Below are 15099 nucleotides of genomic sequence, written 5' to 3' on the forward strand. Positions count from 1 at the left end.
CTTCTTTCCCCATACTCATGTCATTTGTTTGACGATTTTTGTTAGTGGAGAATATTGAAACGCCTTATCATGTAAAACTAAACAGTATGCTGTGGTACCATCAGGAATCGGATTTTTTGTCGTAAATTCTATCCGTATTTCTACCCCACTTTTGTGTAGCGCTTCTGCTTGATATGTACAATCAATTCCAATCAGTGGATAATTTTCAATAAATTGTTTCGGAGTGAGTAATGGTTCTCCTTCCTTCCCATAGTAGGACTTTTGAAAGCGTGTATACATGTCATATAACACTGCGACACGATTACTATCAAAGTCTACGTTCAGATTATCGTATGGGTAGCGTTCACCGTTTAGGAATACCGTCAAATTGGTGAGTTTTACATTATCAAAGGTTGCCATGTTCGCCAACTGTTTTCCTTTCTTCTTTGTTTGAAACCCAATTATTATAAATCTAGGTGTTTCCAACTGCGGAGCTGTTTTCACAACCCATGACTGCTTTGTTGTTTGAGGTAAAGAAGGATATTCATGTACTTCCCAACTGCGAAAAGGTATTTGCAGATCAATATTTCGTCCTGCTATTTTTGTTAGAGCTAATTGTTCTCGTAAGCCTACGTCTAGATGGGGCATTCTCCACACAACTTTATCGATTTTTAACTGTAACGGTTCTTGTACCGTATTCACAAGCACATCATCATCATCATTATTACGAATTAACACTAGCTCTTGTCTCACATTCATCACAATTGTTTTAAAATCTTCAGCAAACCCTATTAATGTCTTTAGCGGTACACTCAATCCAAAATTTCCATTTTTATCCATTATTGCACCCGTTACAGGGGATGTTGGGACCACTTGACCTAGCAGATCCTCGCCCATGTTCCAACCTGCGTTCGCCAACTTTATTATATCGTGAGGGGTATACGAAAAGTATCCTTTCATACATGATGTTAACCCCACGTTTCTCACTCCATCTATTTGAACACCATTTATAAGATAGCGAATATCACTGAACATAAACGCTACAGGATTATTTACCAATTTTGCAGTTGCACTAGCATCTTTTGTTGCTTTACCACTCGCATCCAGTTTACGTACGCTCCCTTCCACATACAAAAAACTTTCAGGAGGCAATGTGTAATTGTCTATTTCGGGTATGCCTATACGAATTTCATCATTGTTACCGAAGCTAGTAGAACCAAACGGTTGATGGGAATGATATTCGTAACTTACAATCGAGTTATCTACTTTTATTTTCTCCGTGACGTTTAAGAACTCCATATATAGTAGTTGAAAACCTAAGTTGCTTAAATACTGACGATTGACGCGTGTTAACTGGGTAGTTGATTTTCGCTTACTGTTAGGTTTTACATCCTTTCGTACCGTTTTATACATTACTCTATCACCCAGACTTTCCTGTGCTTTTCTTCGAACGTCGTACACTATACCCATATTAAATACCCTCCTACTCACACCGATTTCAAGTGCACTCTCACGGTCACTTCTTCGTCTCTGAAGTTCACCAACTGACCGTCCTGATCAAGTATGCGTACTATTAAGGTACTAATCACGTTCGTTGTAACAGGTAAGTAAATCGGTTGTTGCGGAGCTTCTATTATTTTAAAACCAGCCGGTACGTTCGGGAAGAAATGATACAACACGTGCATGGGTTGTCCATTCGTATACGATCCGGAGCTCAAATTACAATAAATTTGTAATGCATTCGTTTTATTTATATTCACGATATGATCCGATTCTGTTATCGTGTTTTTAGGTATAACTTTAGGGTTAAAGCCAAGTAAGGAACCGATTGAATTATCGCTAGCAAAATTTATTCGCCGGTTTGTTTTTATCTCAGCACGTTGCGTATTATTATTACCTCTTATGCGTATCTGTGTACCAGGTGTAGTCACGCTGAGAATATTCCTCGCTGTTAATGTTTTTTTAACGTATTCGTTAATATCGTTAATATCGTATGTTCCTAGCGGTATTTCAATATTCTGTGTAAAATTTCCCATATGATCTTCATATTGTAAAATATTGTTTGTTGAATCGATATTAGGTAACGTATTGAACGTTTCGAAATTTAAAAGAGCTAACTCATATGTACCGAGTTCATTCAAATAAATCGGTGGGTTAAAGTTACAAGACAACTCCGATCCCCTTCCGGTGAGCGTAAATGTATAACTTGTATGTATTGTATCTTGTTCCATTGTTGTTCTCAAGACTAATCTTACACGGATACTTCCTTGGTATTTAAACTATCTAAGAAATGCAAACACAATTGTCCACAATTTGTTTGATCTTCTTTTTGATATCGTCGATAATTATACCTCACAATATTTCTCCCCCCATCCGATATAAAATACTTCTCCACTTCAATCGGTGGTCGTAAATCTCCATAACTGTCAAAGTAGTTAACATTTACACCATCCTTGTTGTAAGCTGTCCAGTGAGTACCGGGACCCGTACGATTATCAAGATTTATTATCCCACTCTCTCGTTTTCGGATTTTCTTCGGTAAATTGTTTCTCATGTACACCCCACGAAAGTTTAACAGATCAAGCGCTCGTGCATATCGCCTTAACTCTACATCCGTTAAAGAATGTTGGGGTATTTTTATTAGTTTTTTGCTACAGTTTTATAAACACAACCCTTTTTATATGGATTAATAAACATTCCTGTACCAATTTTGTTCGCCCTCTTGGTGCGTTTTAGTCGCTTTGATTTTCGTGATACCGTTTTCATGACTAGTCCGCAACCTTGCTTATATGGTTTAATATACAAACCGATGCCGATCGCTTTTGGTTCCATAGCCCGATTGTGACGTTCGGCTTCTTGTAACTGTTCCCTTGCTATTTTTGCTTCGTTTACGGTTTTTGCAATAGCTGCTGCACCTCCGCCTAAAGAACCGAGAGCACCCAAAGCTGCAAGTATTAAGGGTAAAAAACCTCCCGTCTTGGGAATCTTGATTATTTTTCCGCGCGGTTTAAGTATTCTACCTTGATAAGGTTTCAACAGATTGTAACCCACTTGTACATCTCCCTTTGTATTCGTACTGTTGGTCTGTGCAATCGCTCGCCGCACTAAGTTCATTGCCTGCGTAAACGACAACTTACCGCCACGTTTCAACTTCTGACGAGTTGTCCCTCTACGTCTTAGGGCACGAATTTGCATTCCCATACCCATTATTGTTTTTCCTTTCATTATCGTTGACACTAACGCCGACGATAGTCGCTCTCCTAAGCTTGCGTCTTTACTTCTCAACCGCTCTTTCGCTGTCTTATACAACTCTTTATCGGCTATGTGTCGCTCAGCTAAATTCGATGTCGCTGCGTAGGCAATATCATGCTTTTTACAGGCGTCGTCTAATTTATTCACTCCCTGATCTCCACGAACTAATCTCTTTACCAATTTGGTTCCCGGACCGCAATAATTATAACCTGGCAAATGTAGTTCTATCGGAAGCTTATTGATTAATGTATTCACAATACCTCGACCAGACCGTTTGCTTGATCGATGCATACTGTTTCACTGTCCTAACATTCATACCATTATATTTAATAGCTTTCGCACATTATTCGGTGAATATTGGATGGTTAATAATACGCTCACATTTGAAAAAAAATATTTATTTATTTTAAGTCATTACATATTTAAATCTTTCATGAAAAATCTTATTTCTAAATTCGCTGCTTAAGTACAGGTGTAACATATCATTTACATAACTTATTCTATTCTTAAATCTAAGACGATGTAAATACATTGCCTCCCAATTACACTTTCGTGATTGTCTATACGCATAAGTCCATGCATACATTCTATGCATCTCATTTTTACTCTCATCAATCCGCACCTTACCCATGTCTTTATTGATTGTGAAATAATTTAAACAAATCTACATCCAACAAGATTTTATCGAAATTGTACAACATCACTTCCTTACTTATACATATTTGTTCAGAACACGATTCATTGAGCATCGTTAACATATTACGTTTCACATCTCCATCCATTGCAGCTAACGCGTTTATAACACTATCATAATATGCTTTGTAATTCACAGTTCTCAATAATTTCAGTCGAGTTGCTACTAAATCTGCTACGTTCCAAAGCTCATGCAACGATTCATATGCAATATATACATATTCTCCACCCCTCTCCAACTTTAAAATCTTGCAAACGTTTTCCATCCAATCGCACGATATACTGACACCACACAACACTATCTACGACGGAGACTGATTAGCAAAACTGTTTGTGATTGTTGACTTATACATAATAATGTTGTGCCAATCGTTTTTCGTTAATGTTAAACATTGACCTTTTCCCATTAACCTTACCACTGGTTCAAAATGTAAGTCGGCACTTAATCCTATTGCCACACATTTCGTGCGGCTCTTATTTAGTGCATACACTGTTTCCGAAAATAGAGGACCTCTACTTGCTCTTACTGTACTGTCCGACATGTTGGTTAAGCTCTCCATGTTATCTATTCTCGAAACTACTTCATTATTACCGGTAACACTTTGCGTCATAATAAAAGGGCTTAAGTCTGCAAACGAATCTTTTCCATCAGCGACCGCTTGCATATTGTTACCACACTCTATAACTGTATTAAACTTTTCTTGTTTTAACACCTCTTCAGATGCCACGGGTGTCAACGAGGGTTTTATCAGCTTCGGACTTATGCTCGCTTTTTTGGACACCGCCTGTTGAACTTCGAGACTTCTCTTCGGTGCTTTTGTATATTGTTGTCTGGAACCCACTGAGTATATATAACATTAATACTTCTGCTGTAAGACAAGTGTTTATGGACTTACTTATTCTGCGTTGTTATGTCACCACTACGTCGGATGATTTCAATGAAACTAATCTTTTATGAACCTCACTTGCTATTTATGCACATCATTTTAGGTGGGGACGTCACGGTCACAATTAAGGTTGACTTCAAGTTCTCCGTTGAGGTCAAAGTAAAGGTCATTGTTCAGGTCAAGGTTACTGATCAATGTCATGGTCACTCAACGTGATCTTGACCTGAGGTGAGCTCAAAGTAAATCCAACCCGGTCATGCTCCACTCCGCCGGGAGCACCCGAGAAGAGCCATCACTCGACTTGATGTTTAGGTCAAGGTTACTGGTCAACGACCCCCTTTGCAATAGCCGATTCTGGAACCTCCTCCCAGAACCTCAGGACAAGGTCAAGGTCATGGTCACTCAACGTGACCTTGGCCTTGACCTTGACCTGAGGTTCTGAGAGGAGGTTCTAGAATCGGCTTTTATCTACTACTTAAGCTTTTGCAGCAATCCCGTAAAATGATGTTATAATGGTATTAGGGTATTCATCTTTCATTTTTCCGAGAATAGGTCTTTCTCGAGGGATGTTATGCATGTTAGGTGAGGGATAATTTGATGTATCAAAATGTGATATATTTTCTTTTAAATCATCATAAACATTCTCGGTCAATATTTCTAAGATTAATGAATCAGTGTCTGTGTACAGGAGTGATACATTCCTATCATAATATTTCTTTAAAAAGTCGTAAAAAAAGTCGTATATAACGGTTTTCCATAGTTCTAATACACAAAAGCCGACATACAATGGTTTTGTATATTTTATTTCAAGAATGTGCATTTCAATAGCAGCCAATGTATCAGAAAAGATTTTGGAAGATTTAAAATTTGGTTGTGCAATAGACTTTGCACACCAGGCTTTCTATAACGGTTTAACCAATGAGTTACTAAACGAACATCTACTCGATTTTCCACATTTTCCATTGTTTTACCAAACACAATGTTATTCATTGCTTTATAATGGTTTTTCTCAAATTCGTTCTTGGCATTCTCACGTTTTGCGGAATTGAAATCTATGTATTTCTTCATCCATTCAGATTGTTCAAAACGTAAAACTCTATGTATATTTAAAATTTTTAATCCATTCTGTATACATTGTTGTAAGTTTATATAATGGATGATGTACTTCGTCTTGTTCCATAGGGTAGCGGTTAATTTCGAATGCTTTGACAAAATGGTAAATCATTATGATCATTATGTAAATGTTCAGGATATTCTAAATCCACTTCAAATACATAACCAACTTTACTATCATCAATGTTCATTAAATTAATTTCATTTATTTCTTCTATCGTTAACCATCGAAATCCTCCTGTTGGTAACTTACGTCTCATTACGTGACCATACAAATTAGTTGCATCTAAATACAGAATATATGATGACGGTTTTGTAACATCATATTCTTCCAAAAATCTATTATTAGCTTCCGCTGATCGTTTTGTGCACATACTGAGTCCACCCCTAATACCATTTTTAAAAAAATGAAGCATATCTATGTCAGTTAATAATTCCAACCTTACTCCAGTCATTCGTAGTAATGCATCCCATCCAAATCCTGGTGCTGTATAGTAATGACAAGGATCTAATTTATAGTATTCCAAACATATTTTTCTAAAATTTTCAAATATATCTGCTAATAAAAGTACATCTGACATTAAGTATAAATCACTATATTCACCCAAATTTTGACAATTAAAAATTTGCCAAACTGTAAATTTTCGTTTAATTTCTATACATTGACAGTTATTTAAAAAGCTCCCCAATTTTTCTAATGAGCAAGACATGAACCGGAATGAGTCAACGAAACGAATCTTCATGTAAACTTTACGCTGTTTTCCTTTATGGTCTAAAGTTTGGCCTACGGCAATTTTTTTTGAAAATGATATATATTTTTCTTTGTTCTGGGCGATTACATCAACTCGCCTCCTCTTCTTTCATAGCAATATTTTTTACAAACATGTGACTATCATAGTTTGAAAGATTATGAAAAAATACTGGTATAAATTTTGCGATCTGATAATTGATATTACATACAGAATGAGCGGCACCTCTGTACAAGCCTGTTAAGTGGTCATGATCACATACTTTTTGATTTAATTCCAATATTTCCTTTTCACATATATGACAATAATTATTTGCATCGTGTAAAATTTGTTGATATGCATTTAATGGAATCATTTCTTTGACTCTACTTAAATGCTTTACATATATTTCTTTAACATCCTTATCTATTTTTGTCATAAACTCATTTGCAGCATTTCGACCGCGATATTTTTCGAATTTTGATAATGAATCATCATATGAGCATTTTATATAATACGCAAACGCGGTCGGCTCGTGTTGAAAGCACTTTTCAGTATAGGGAACTGTTTCATCATAAACTCTATCATTTCCTTCAATCGGTTTTAATATCGCTTCAAAATCGGCATAAATGACAAAGGGGAGCTTTAATTGTTTTTAAAAATTTTTAAATTTAAGTATATTTTCTTGTTCCATGTTCCCATATTTGTCAGTCACCATGTTCATTGATGGTAAAATGGCTCTAACTTTAGTACAATCATCATTTTGATGGCGTATTAAATTTATTGCAGAAGTGAAATAAATCAAACATCCTTCACATATATATTTTTCATGCTCATTCTGGGAGGATTGTGAAGTTATCAGACGTGATAAATTTTTTATCCAGCAAAAATGGTTATTTCCATAATCGTCCGTCACTAATAGTAAATTTACATGTCGATCCCTTTTCCGCTGACATATACTTAATGTTACAATATCATGAATCATCGCCTCACCGTTAAACCACGAATTTATCCCGTATAAATTAATAGAAATGTTGTTATGCTCCTCAAATCTTGGAATTTCCCGTATACCTACTGGAAATTCTAAATTGTTATAATCCATACATGTGTCCGAAAAATGTGGGTATGATGACACTCGTTGCGGTAGACCAGTTGGTGGATAGAGAGCGGATGTAATCGCCCAAGCAAAACAATAATTATCATTATTCTGAACATTAATTACCGCTTTTTTAGCTTTAATGGTAATAGGTAAATCGATGAAACTACAAGCTCTTGTAGGATTGTATTCATTACAATTTATTTCCATAAATAAAATTTCAACTAAAGTCCATCCTACAATATAGACCCGTCAAATAATAATACTATTACTATAATATAATATATTACCTGAATCGCGCTCCTGAAACTCAGACATTTTTGTTTTTATTTCATCCACAAATTCTTCATATACATCATAAACATTGATAGCGCTTGTAATAATCTTATTTTTTGTATTGAAGGACTTTACTTCCACATCATTTTTCGAATTTAAAAAATAAATACCAAAACACTCCATATTAACTTTTATGTTGCAGTGTATGTCAATAACCCTTTGTAATAGACTTAGAACTTTTTCACGAATTTTGTAACTATATTCGGATATATCTATATGTTTCCCTGGTTCTGTTATACGATAACTTGTTATTTTATTGCCAAAAGCGGATGTAATTTCTTCTACACCATCATCAATAATAGTAAATGCGTTTCGTTTATGATCATTGCTTCGTAGATGTGCCGAATAACACTGCTTATTTACGTATTCGTTACAAATTTCACATAAAACGCTATTTGAAGAATGTGCTTCATTAACTTTAATGCGTTTACCTACACAAGCAGTTCGCCGATGTCTTTTAAGATTATCTAAACGGGTGAAACTTTTACCACAATTTTCACAATTAAACATTTTGCTGTTGTTGAACTGATATGTTTTCTTAGAATCACTGTTCTTGTTATGAAATCGTTTTTTGAACAACTTCACTTTATATCCTCCTCGTAAGAGAGAATAATTGGGAGGGGTCAAGGAAATCACCAATTTTGAGATATTTTCATTTTTATAACTTTCATTTAAAAGATCACCGATTTACCATCATTTCTAGGTCACCATTAGTCGCTGATGGAACAGTCAAGGTCAATGTAATAAAAGTAAGTTTTACGATGATGATTGTTTTATTTTTTATGTTTCGGTGCGACAATTGTTTCGACCAGTATGGTCTTCTTCATAGGCATGACTAAAAATTATGTAAATTCTAATTTATGAGGTATACATTCAAAAAGCGCAAGGTATATTTACCGTCAAAAGAGGTTAGATGTTGAGACGGAGAAATAAAGTTGATTTAGTAATTAGTTTATAAAAACGGTCGCAAAGGGGTTGTGTACATTTTAGTTGATACATTTCCTCGAGTCGGAACGTTGTTTACATTAAAATTTGTTAAGGGAATTTGAAAACACGTTGAAAAGTGAGGTTAAACAGTAAAAAAGGAAGGTTAAATTTCATGTAAAAGTAATCTTGAAACATCTTACCAAGGATCATCGTAAAAAAGAAACAAAACGTTAAGAAAACAAAAGGATGAACTGTTAAATGAAAAGAACAAAAATTAAGAAAAAACTATGAAAAAATATAAATTAAAAGTGAAACGGTACTTTTCCGTGAGGCGCAAAAGTCCGACTGTACGGAGTAAGGTGACTTTCATCAAAAGGTGGGGGTGGGAGTGGGGGTTAAATGAAATTTAGGAAAAATCTATTATTGTTGAAATCGGTTAAATCGTTAAGCAGTAGATCTGATTTATTAGTGTGAATGTAAAATTCTTCCAATAAATCTAATTCTTTGGATTTTTTGATGTTTTTAAGGAGTTTAATATTACAGGAATCTGTTTTATGTTTAGTGGATTTGAGATGTTTATAAAAGGCTGATGAGTCCTTGGTAAGATGCTCCCTGAATCGTGTTTTCAAATTACGGCCGGTTTGTCCTATGTAATACCTATCGCAGTCACCACAATTTATTCGATACACTCCGCTCGATTCATCAATTTCAAATTTATGTTTAGTATTATTTATTAACTGTCCGAGTTTTATACCGGAAGTAAAAGCAGGGGTTATGTTATATTGTTCAAGGTTATTTTTAAATTTAAATTGAAGTAAGGGTTCAAAGGGGATTGTAATGTAATGTTTATGTAGTTTATGGTGAGGATAGATTATTTTGTTAATTAAGGATTTATGTGCCTTATTGTAAAAATTCTGTATATCGTTCAAATTATAACCGTTATTAAGACCTATTTTAATTATTCTCATAAGTTCCTTTTTATAATTATTATCATCAAGAGGCACATTAAAAAGTCTGTTGAAATAATATCTAAAAGCGGCTTCTTTATGCTGAAGGCAGGTGAAAGATTTTTTTGGGATAATAGAATCGGTAGTGGTTGGTTTGCAATAAATGTTAAAATCGAGTTTATTTTTGTTAAGGTTTTTGGTAATTTCAAGGTCTAAAAAATTTAAAGAGTGATGTTTTTCTATTTCTAAAGTGAATTGGAGGTTGCTGGCATTGTTGAAAAGGTTGAACAGAGCTAAGAGTTTGGCATTGTTGCCTTTGTAGATGATAAGTATATCATCCACATAACGACCATAGAAGGTTATATCGGAGGTGAAAATGTTGTATTTATCAGAGAAAATTTCTTTTTCTAATTGATTGACGAAAATGTCGGCCATGATGCCAGAGATGGGCGAACCCATAGGTAGACCAGTGTTCATACGGTAAAATTGTTTATTAAAAGTGAATAAATTTTGATCAGTTACTAATTTAAGGGTATCAATGAAGGTGTTAAGTTCGATAAAGCTAATGTTAAGTGTGTTTAGTTTTTTAATAAGGAATTGTTTGATAATGTCTATTGTAGGTTTTATGGGAATGTTAGAATATAAATTTTTTATGTCAAAGGAAATAAGTCTATGTTCTTTAGTGATATGAATATTTTTGAGTTTATCTATTAGTTGAGTTGAGTTTTTAATATTGTATTGAAATTGATTGGAAAAGGTTTTGTGAAGAAATGTTTGTAGTTTTTTAGCTATTATACTGGAGGGGGTATTGACGTTGGAAATGATAGGTCTTATGCTCTGTTCAACCTTATGCAGTTTTATGAGACTTTTTAAAGTGGGGACAAGTGGGTTCATTATGATGGTTTTGAAGGGGTTGATATCGAATATTTTTAGGTTCTCTCTATTGTCTTTAATGTGCCTCTTGAGTGTGTTGTTGTAGTTTATTGTAGGGTTCTTTTTAATTTTAATTATGTTATTGTCTCTAAAAAAGTTCTCAGTCTTTTCTATGTAGTTGAAGTCATTTAAAATAACATATCCTGCACCTTTGTCACCCATGGTGATGATTACCAAGATTACTTTTACATGAAATTTAACCTTCCTTTTTTACTGTTTAACCTCACTTTTCAACGTGTTTTCAAATTCCCTTAACAAATTTTAATGTAAACAACGTTCCGACTCGAGGAAATGTATCAACTAAAATGTACACAACCCCTTTGCGACCGTTTTTATAAACTAATTACTAAATCAACTTTATTTCTCCGTCTCAACATCTAACCTCTTTTGACGGTAAATATACCTTGCGCTTTTTGAATGTATACCTCATAAATTAGAATTTACATAATTTTTAGTCGTGCCTATGAAGAAGACCATACTGGTCGAAACAATTGTCGCACCGAAACATAAAAAATAAAACAATCATCATCGTAAAACTTACTTTTATTACATTATCCACACTACGATGAAACTGGAATCCCAAATCGCTAAATTGATGAATGCGGAGTTATCCGTTTGGATCCAAACGATGAGAGGTTACATGATGAAACGAGAAAACACAAGAGACACTATCAACTTTCTACACCAGGCAGTCGCACAGGGAGTCACACCCAAGGTTTTTACAATTAAAACACCAAAAATTTTTAAACACCAAAAACAAGATCTTGAACGAAAACTTATAAAAAAGAACCTTAGGACGCAATACAAAAAACTATCAGAAATCGATACTATCTTGAAATTTATCCACAGGAAACTCTCAACAACACTACATTTTCTCGAATTCGAAGAACTCACATGCAAACTTCAAGAAGAAACTACCTACAAAACTATACATTCAAAAAATAGAAAACAACAGAAACTCGCAAGGTTGGTTAAAAATAAACATTACCATTTATCACAACAAGAGAAAAACAAAAATCACAACAACAACAGCTTACGGAACAAGGACACAACAGAACATAACACTACGACCACCACACATAATAGCCTCGACCGAGCTGATGCTACCAACGGAACTTTCATGATAAGGAAAATAAACAAAAATAAACCCTTTGAAAAGATATCCTTAGATACTCTCAATAACGTTAACTTTGCCCCCAGATATACAAACCTCAGCAACTTCACTTTCACCAATAAAGATATAGAACTCCTAAATCTCAGTCATAAATTTTCGTTGCCTGCTGGCGCCAGCCCGGTCGAACTTGCTATCAAAATAGAATCACAATTATCAAATAACACTAACATTAGATCCATTTTCCACGACAACCATAATATTATAAAAAATTTAAAAACCGATCACTGCAGTTCCTATGCATTCCGCTCGATACAACACAACCTTAAGTCCTTCAGACAGAAAATTAAAGAAAATAAACTTATCATCACCATGGGTGACAAAGGTGCAGGATATGTTATTTTAAATGACTTCAACTACATAGAAAAGACTGAGAACTTTTTTAGAGACAATAACATAATTAAAATTAAAAAGAACCCTACAATAAACTACAACAACACACTCAAGAGGCACATTAAAGACAATAGAGAGAACCTAAAAATATTCGATATCAACCCCTTCAAAACCATCATAATGAACCCACTTGTCCCCACTTTAAAAAGTCTCATAAAACTGCATAAGGTTGAACAGAGCATAAGACCTATCATTTCCAACGTCAATACCCCCTCCAGTATAATAGCTAAAAAACTACAAACATTTCTTCACAAAACCTTTTCCAATCAATTTCAATACAATATTAAAAACTCAACTCAACTAATAGATAAACTCAAAAATATTCATATCACTAAAGAACATAGACTTATTTCCTTTGACATAAAAAATTTATATTCTAACATTCCCATAAAACCTACAATAGACATTATCAAACAATTCCTTATTAAAAAACTAAACACACTTAACATTAGCTTTATCGAACTTAACACCTTCATTGATACCCTTAAATTAGTAACTGATCAAAATTTCTTCACTTTTAATAAACAATTTTACCGTATGAACACTGGTCTACCTATGGGTTCGCCCATCTCTGGCATCATGGCCGACATTTTCGTCAATCAATTAGAAAAAGAAATTTTCTCTGATAAATACAACATTTTCACCTCCGATATAACCTTCTATGGTCGTTATGTGGATGATATACTTATCATCTACAAAGGCAACAATGCCAAACTCTTAGCTCTGTTCAACCTTTTCAACAATGCCAGCAACCTCCAATTCACTTTAGAAATAGAAAAACATCACTCTTTAAATTTTTTAGACCTTGAAATTACCAAAAACCTTAACAAAAATAAACTCGATTTTAACATTTATTGCAAACCAACCACTACCGATTCTATTATCCCAAAAAAATCTTTCACCTGCCTTCAGCATAAAGAAGCCGCTTTTAGATATTATTTCAACAGACTTTTTAATGTGCCTCTTGATGATAATAATTATAAAAAGGAACTTATGAGAATAATTAAAATAGGTCTTAATAACGGTTATAATTTGAACGATATACAGAATTTTTACAATAAGGCACATAAATCCTTAATTAACAAAATAATCTATCCTCACCATAAACTACATAAACATTACATTACAATCCCCTTTGAACCCTTACTTCAATTTAAATTTAAAAATAACCTTGAACAATATAACATAACCCCTGCTTTTACTTCCGGTATAAAACTCGGACAGTTAATAAATAATACTAAACATAAATTTGAAATTGATGAATCGAGCGGAGTGTATCGAATAAATTGTGGTGACTGCGATAGGTATTACATAGGACAAACCGGCCGTAATTTGAAAACACGATTCAGGGAGCATCTTACCAAGGACTCATCAGCCTTTTATAAACATCTCAAATCCACTAAACATAAAACAGATTCCTGTAATATTAAACTCCTTAAAAACATCAAAAAATCCAAAAAATTAGATTTATTGGAAGAATTTTACATTCACACTAATAAATCAGATCTACTGCTTAACGATTTAACCGATTTCAACAATAATAGATTTTTCCTAAATTTCATTTAACCCCCACTCCCACCCCCACCTTTTGATGAAAGTCACCTTACTCCGTACAGTCGGACTTTTGCGCCTCACGGAAAAGTACCGTTTCACTTTTAATTTATATTTTTTCATAGTTTTTTCTTAATTTTTGTTCTTTTCATTTAACAGTTCATCCTTTTGTTTTCTTAACGTTTTGTTTCTTTTTTACGATGATCCTTGGTAAGATGTTTCAAGATTACTTTTACATGAAATTTAACCTTCCTTTTTTACTGTTTAACCTCACTTTTCAACGTGTTTTCAAATTCCCTTAACAAATTTTAATGTAAACAACGTTCCGACTCGAGGAAATGTATCAACTAAAATGTACACAACCCCTTTGCGACCGTTTTTATAAACTAATTACTAAATCAACTTTATTTCTCCGTCTCAACATCTAACCTCTTTTGACGGTAAATATACCTTGCGCTTTTTGAATGTATACCTCATAAATTAGAATTTACATAATTTTTAGTCGTGCCTATGAAGAAGACCATACTGGTCGAAACAATTGTCGCACCGAAACATAAAAAATAAAACAATCATCATCGTAAAACTTACTTTTATTACATTATCCACACTACGATGAAACTGGAATCCCAAATCGCTAAAGTCAAGGTCAAGGTCGAAGAGGTTGAGAGATCCGCAAAAGCTTTAATCTCCTTATTTTCTATTAGTTCTATCTTAATCGTTGTAGATGTTGGGAGGGTCAAAATTAGCAATTTTAATAGTTAACTATATAATAGTATAATAAATTTTATTTTATTTTTTTTTTGATCGAGGTCACGCGACGATACCTTACCTGATTCTGAAACTTACACCTTGAATATTTGAGGCCAAGGTTACGGGGTGTGACCTTAACCATAAAGTCGAGGTCATGCGGCGTGACCTTACCTGATTCTGAAACCTACACCTTGAATACTCGAGGCCAAGATTACGCTGCGTGACCTTATCCATGAGGTCGAGGTCACACGCCATAACCTTAGCCGATTCCGAACTCCTATGAACATTCAAGGTCAAGGTCACTTGGTGTGACCTTAGCCTACTTAGGAACCTTCTCCTTGAG

At 34.3% G+C, this 15099-nt stretch overlaps 4 protein-coding genes across 8 annotated transcripts in view; 2 read left to right on the forward strand and 2 right to left on the reverse strand.

The window, feature by feature from the left end:
* Positions 1-15099, forward strand: part of LOC111416310 (uncharacterized) — a 71698-nt gene that overhangs the window by 22745 nt on the left and 33854 nt on the right. The window lies entirely within an intron of this gene.
* On the reverse strand, positions 16-1449 carry LOC139431991 (uncharacterized). The gene has a single exon (XM_071200319.1). The coding sequence runs from the start codon at positions 1447-1449 to the stop codon at positions 16-18; it is 1434 nt and encodes a 477-aa protein (XP_071056420.1).
* On the reverse strand, positions 1781-8812 carry LOC139431742 (uncharacterized). Of its 2 annotated transcripts, none has more exons than XM_071199853.1 (2): positions 8039-8812; positions 1781-7984 (listed from the first exon to the last, which is right to left on the reverse strand). In XM_071199853.1, exons 1-2 carry the CDS (start codon positions 8592-8594, stop codon positions 7308-7310), a joined length of 1233 nt encoding a protein of 410 aa, XP_071055954.1. In that variant the 5' UTR covers positions 8595-8812; the 3' UTR covers positions 1781-7307. Both variants share the same exon structure in this region, with proteins under 2 accessions (XP_071055954.1, XP_071055955.1).
* Positions 10672-14589, forward strand: LOC139431739 (uncharacterized). 3 transcript variants are annotated; one of them, XR_011641818.1, is made up of 3 exons: positions 10676-11284; positions 11347-14446; positions 14509-14589. XR_011641818.1 is itself a non-coding variant. In XM_071199845.1 (2 exons), exon 2 carries the CDS (start codon positions 11457-11459, stop codon positions 14019-14021), a length of 2565 nt encoding a protein of 854 aa, XP_071055946.1. In that variant the 5' UTR covers positions 10676-11284; positions 11347-11456; the 3' UTR covers positions 14022-14589. The 3 variants fall into 3 exon arrangements, 1 of the variants encoding a protein (XP_071055946.1); XR_011641819.1 differs by having other exon boundaries at positions 10672-14446; XM_071199845.1 differs by having other exon boundaries at positions 11347-14589.

The sequence above is a fragment of the Onthophagus taurus genome, chromosome 11 (assembly GCF_036711975.1).
Source record: "Onthophagus taurus isolate NC chromosome 11, IU_Otau_3.0, whole genome shotgun sequence".
Taxonomy (NCBI): Eukaryota; Metazoa; Arthropoda; class Insecta; order Coleoptera; family Scarabaeidae; genus Onthophagus; species Onthophagus taurus.

What these genes read in the sequence shown, in the direction of transcription:
- LOC139431739 (XM_071199845.1), top strand. Translation starts at nt 11,457, where the DNA reads ATGAAACTGGAATCCCAAATCGCTAAATTGATGAATGCGGAGTTATCC.
- LOC139431991 (XM_071200319.1), bottom strand. Translation starts at nt 1,449, where the DNA reads ATGGGTATAGTGTACGACGTTCGAAGAAAAGCACAGGAAAGTCTGGGT.
- LOC139431742 (XM_071199853.1), bottom strand. Translation starts at nt 8,594, where the DNA reads ATGTTTAATTGTGAAAATTGTGGTAAAAGTTTCACCCGTTTAGATAAT. An exon ending in GTTTCAGGAGCGCGATTCAG is followed by an intron (nt 7,985 to 8,038) that starts GTAATATATTAT and finishes TCTATATTGTAG; the next exon opens with GATGGACTTTAGTTGAAATT.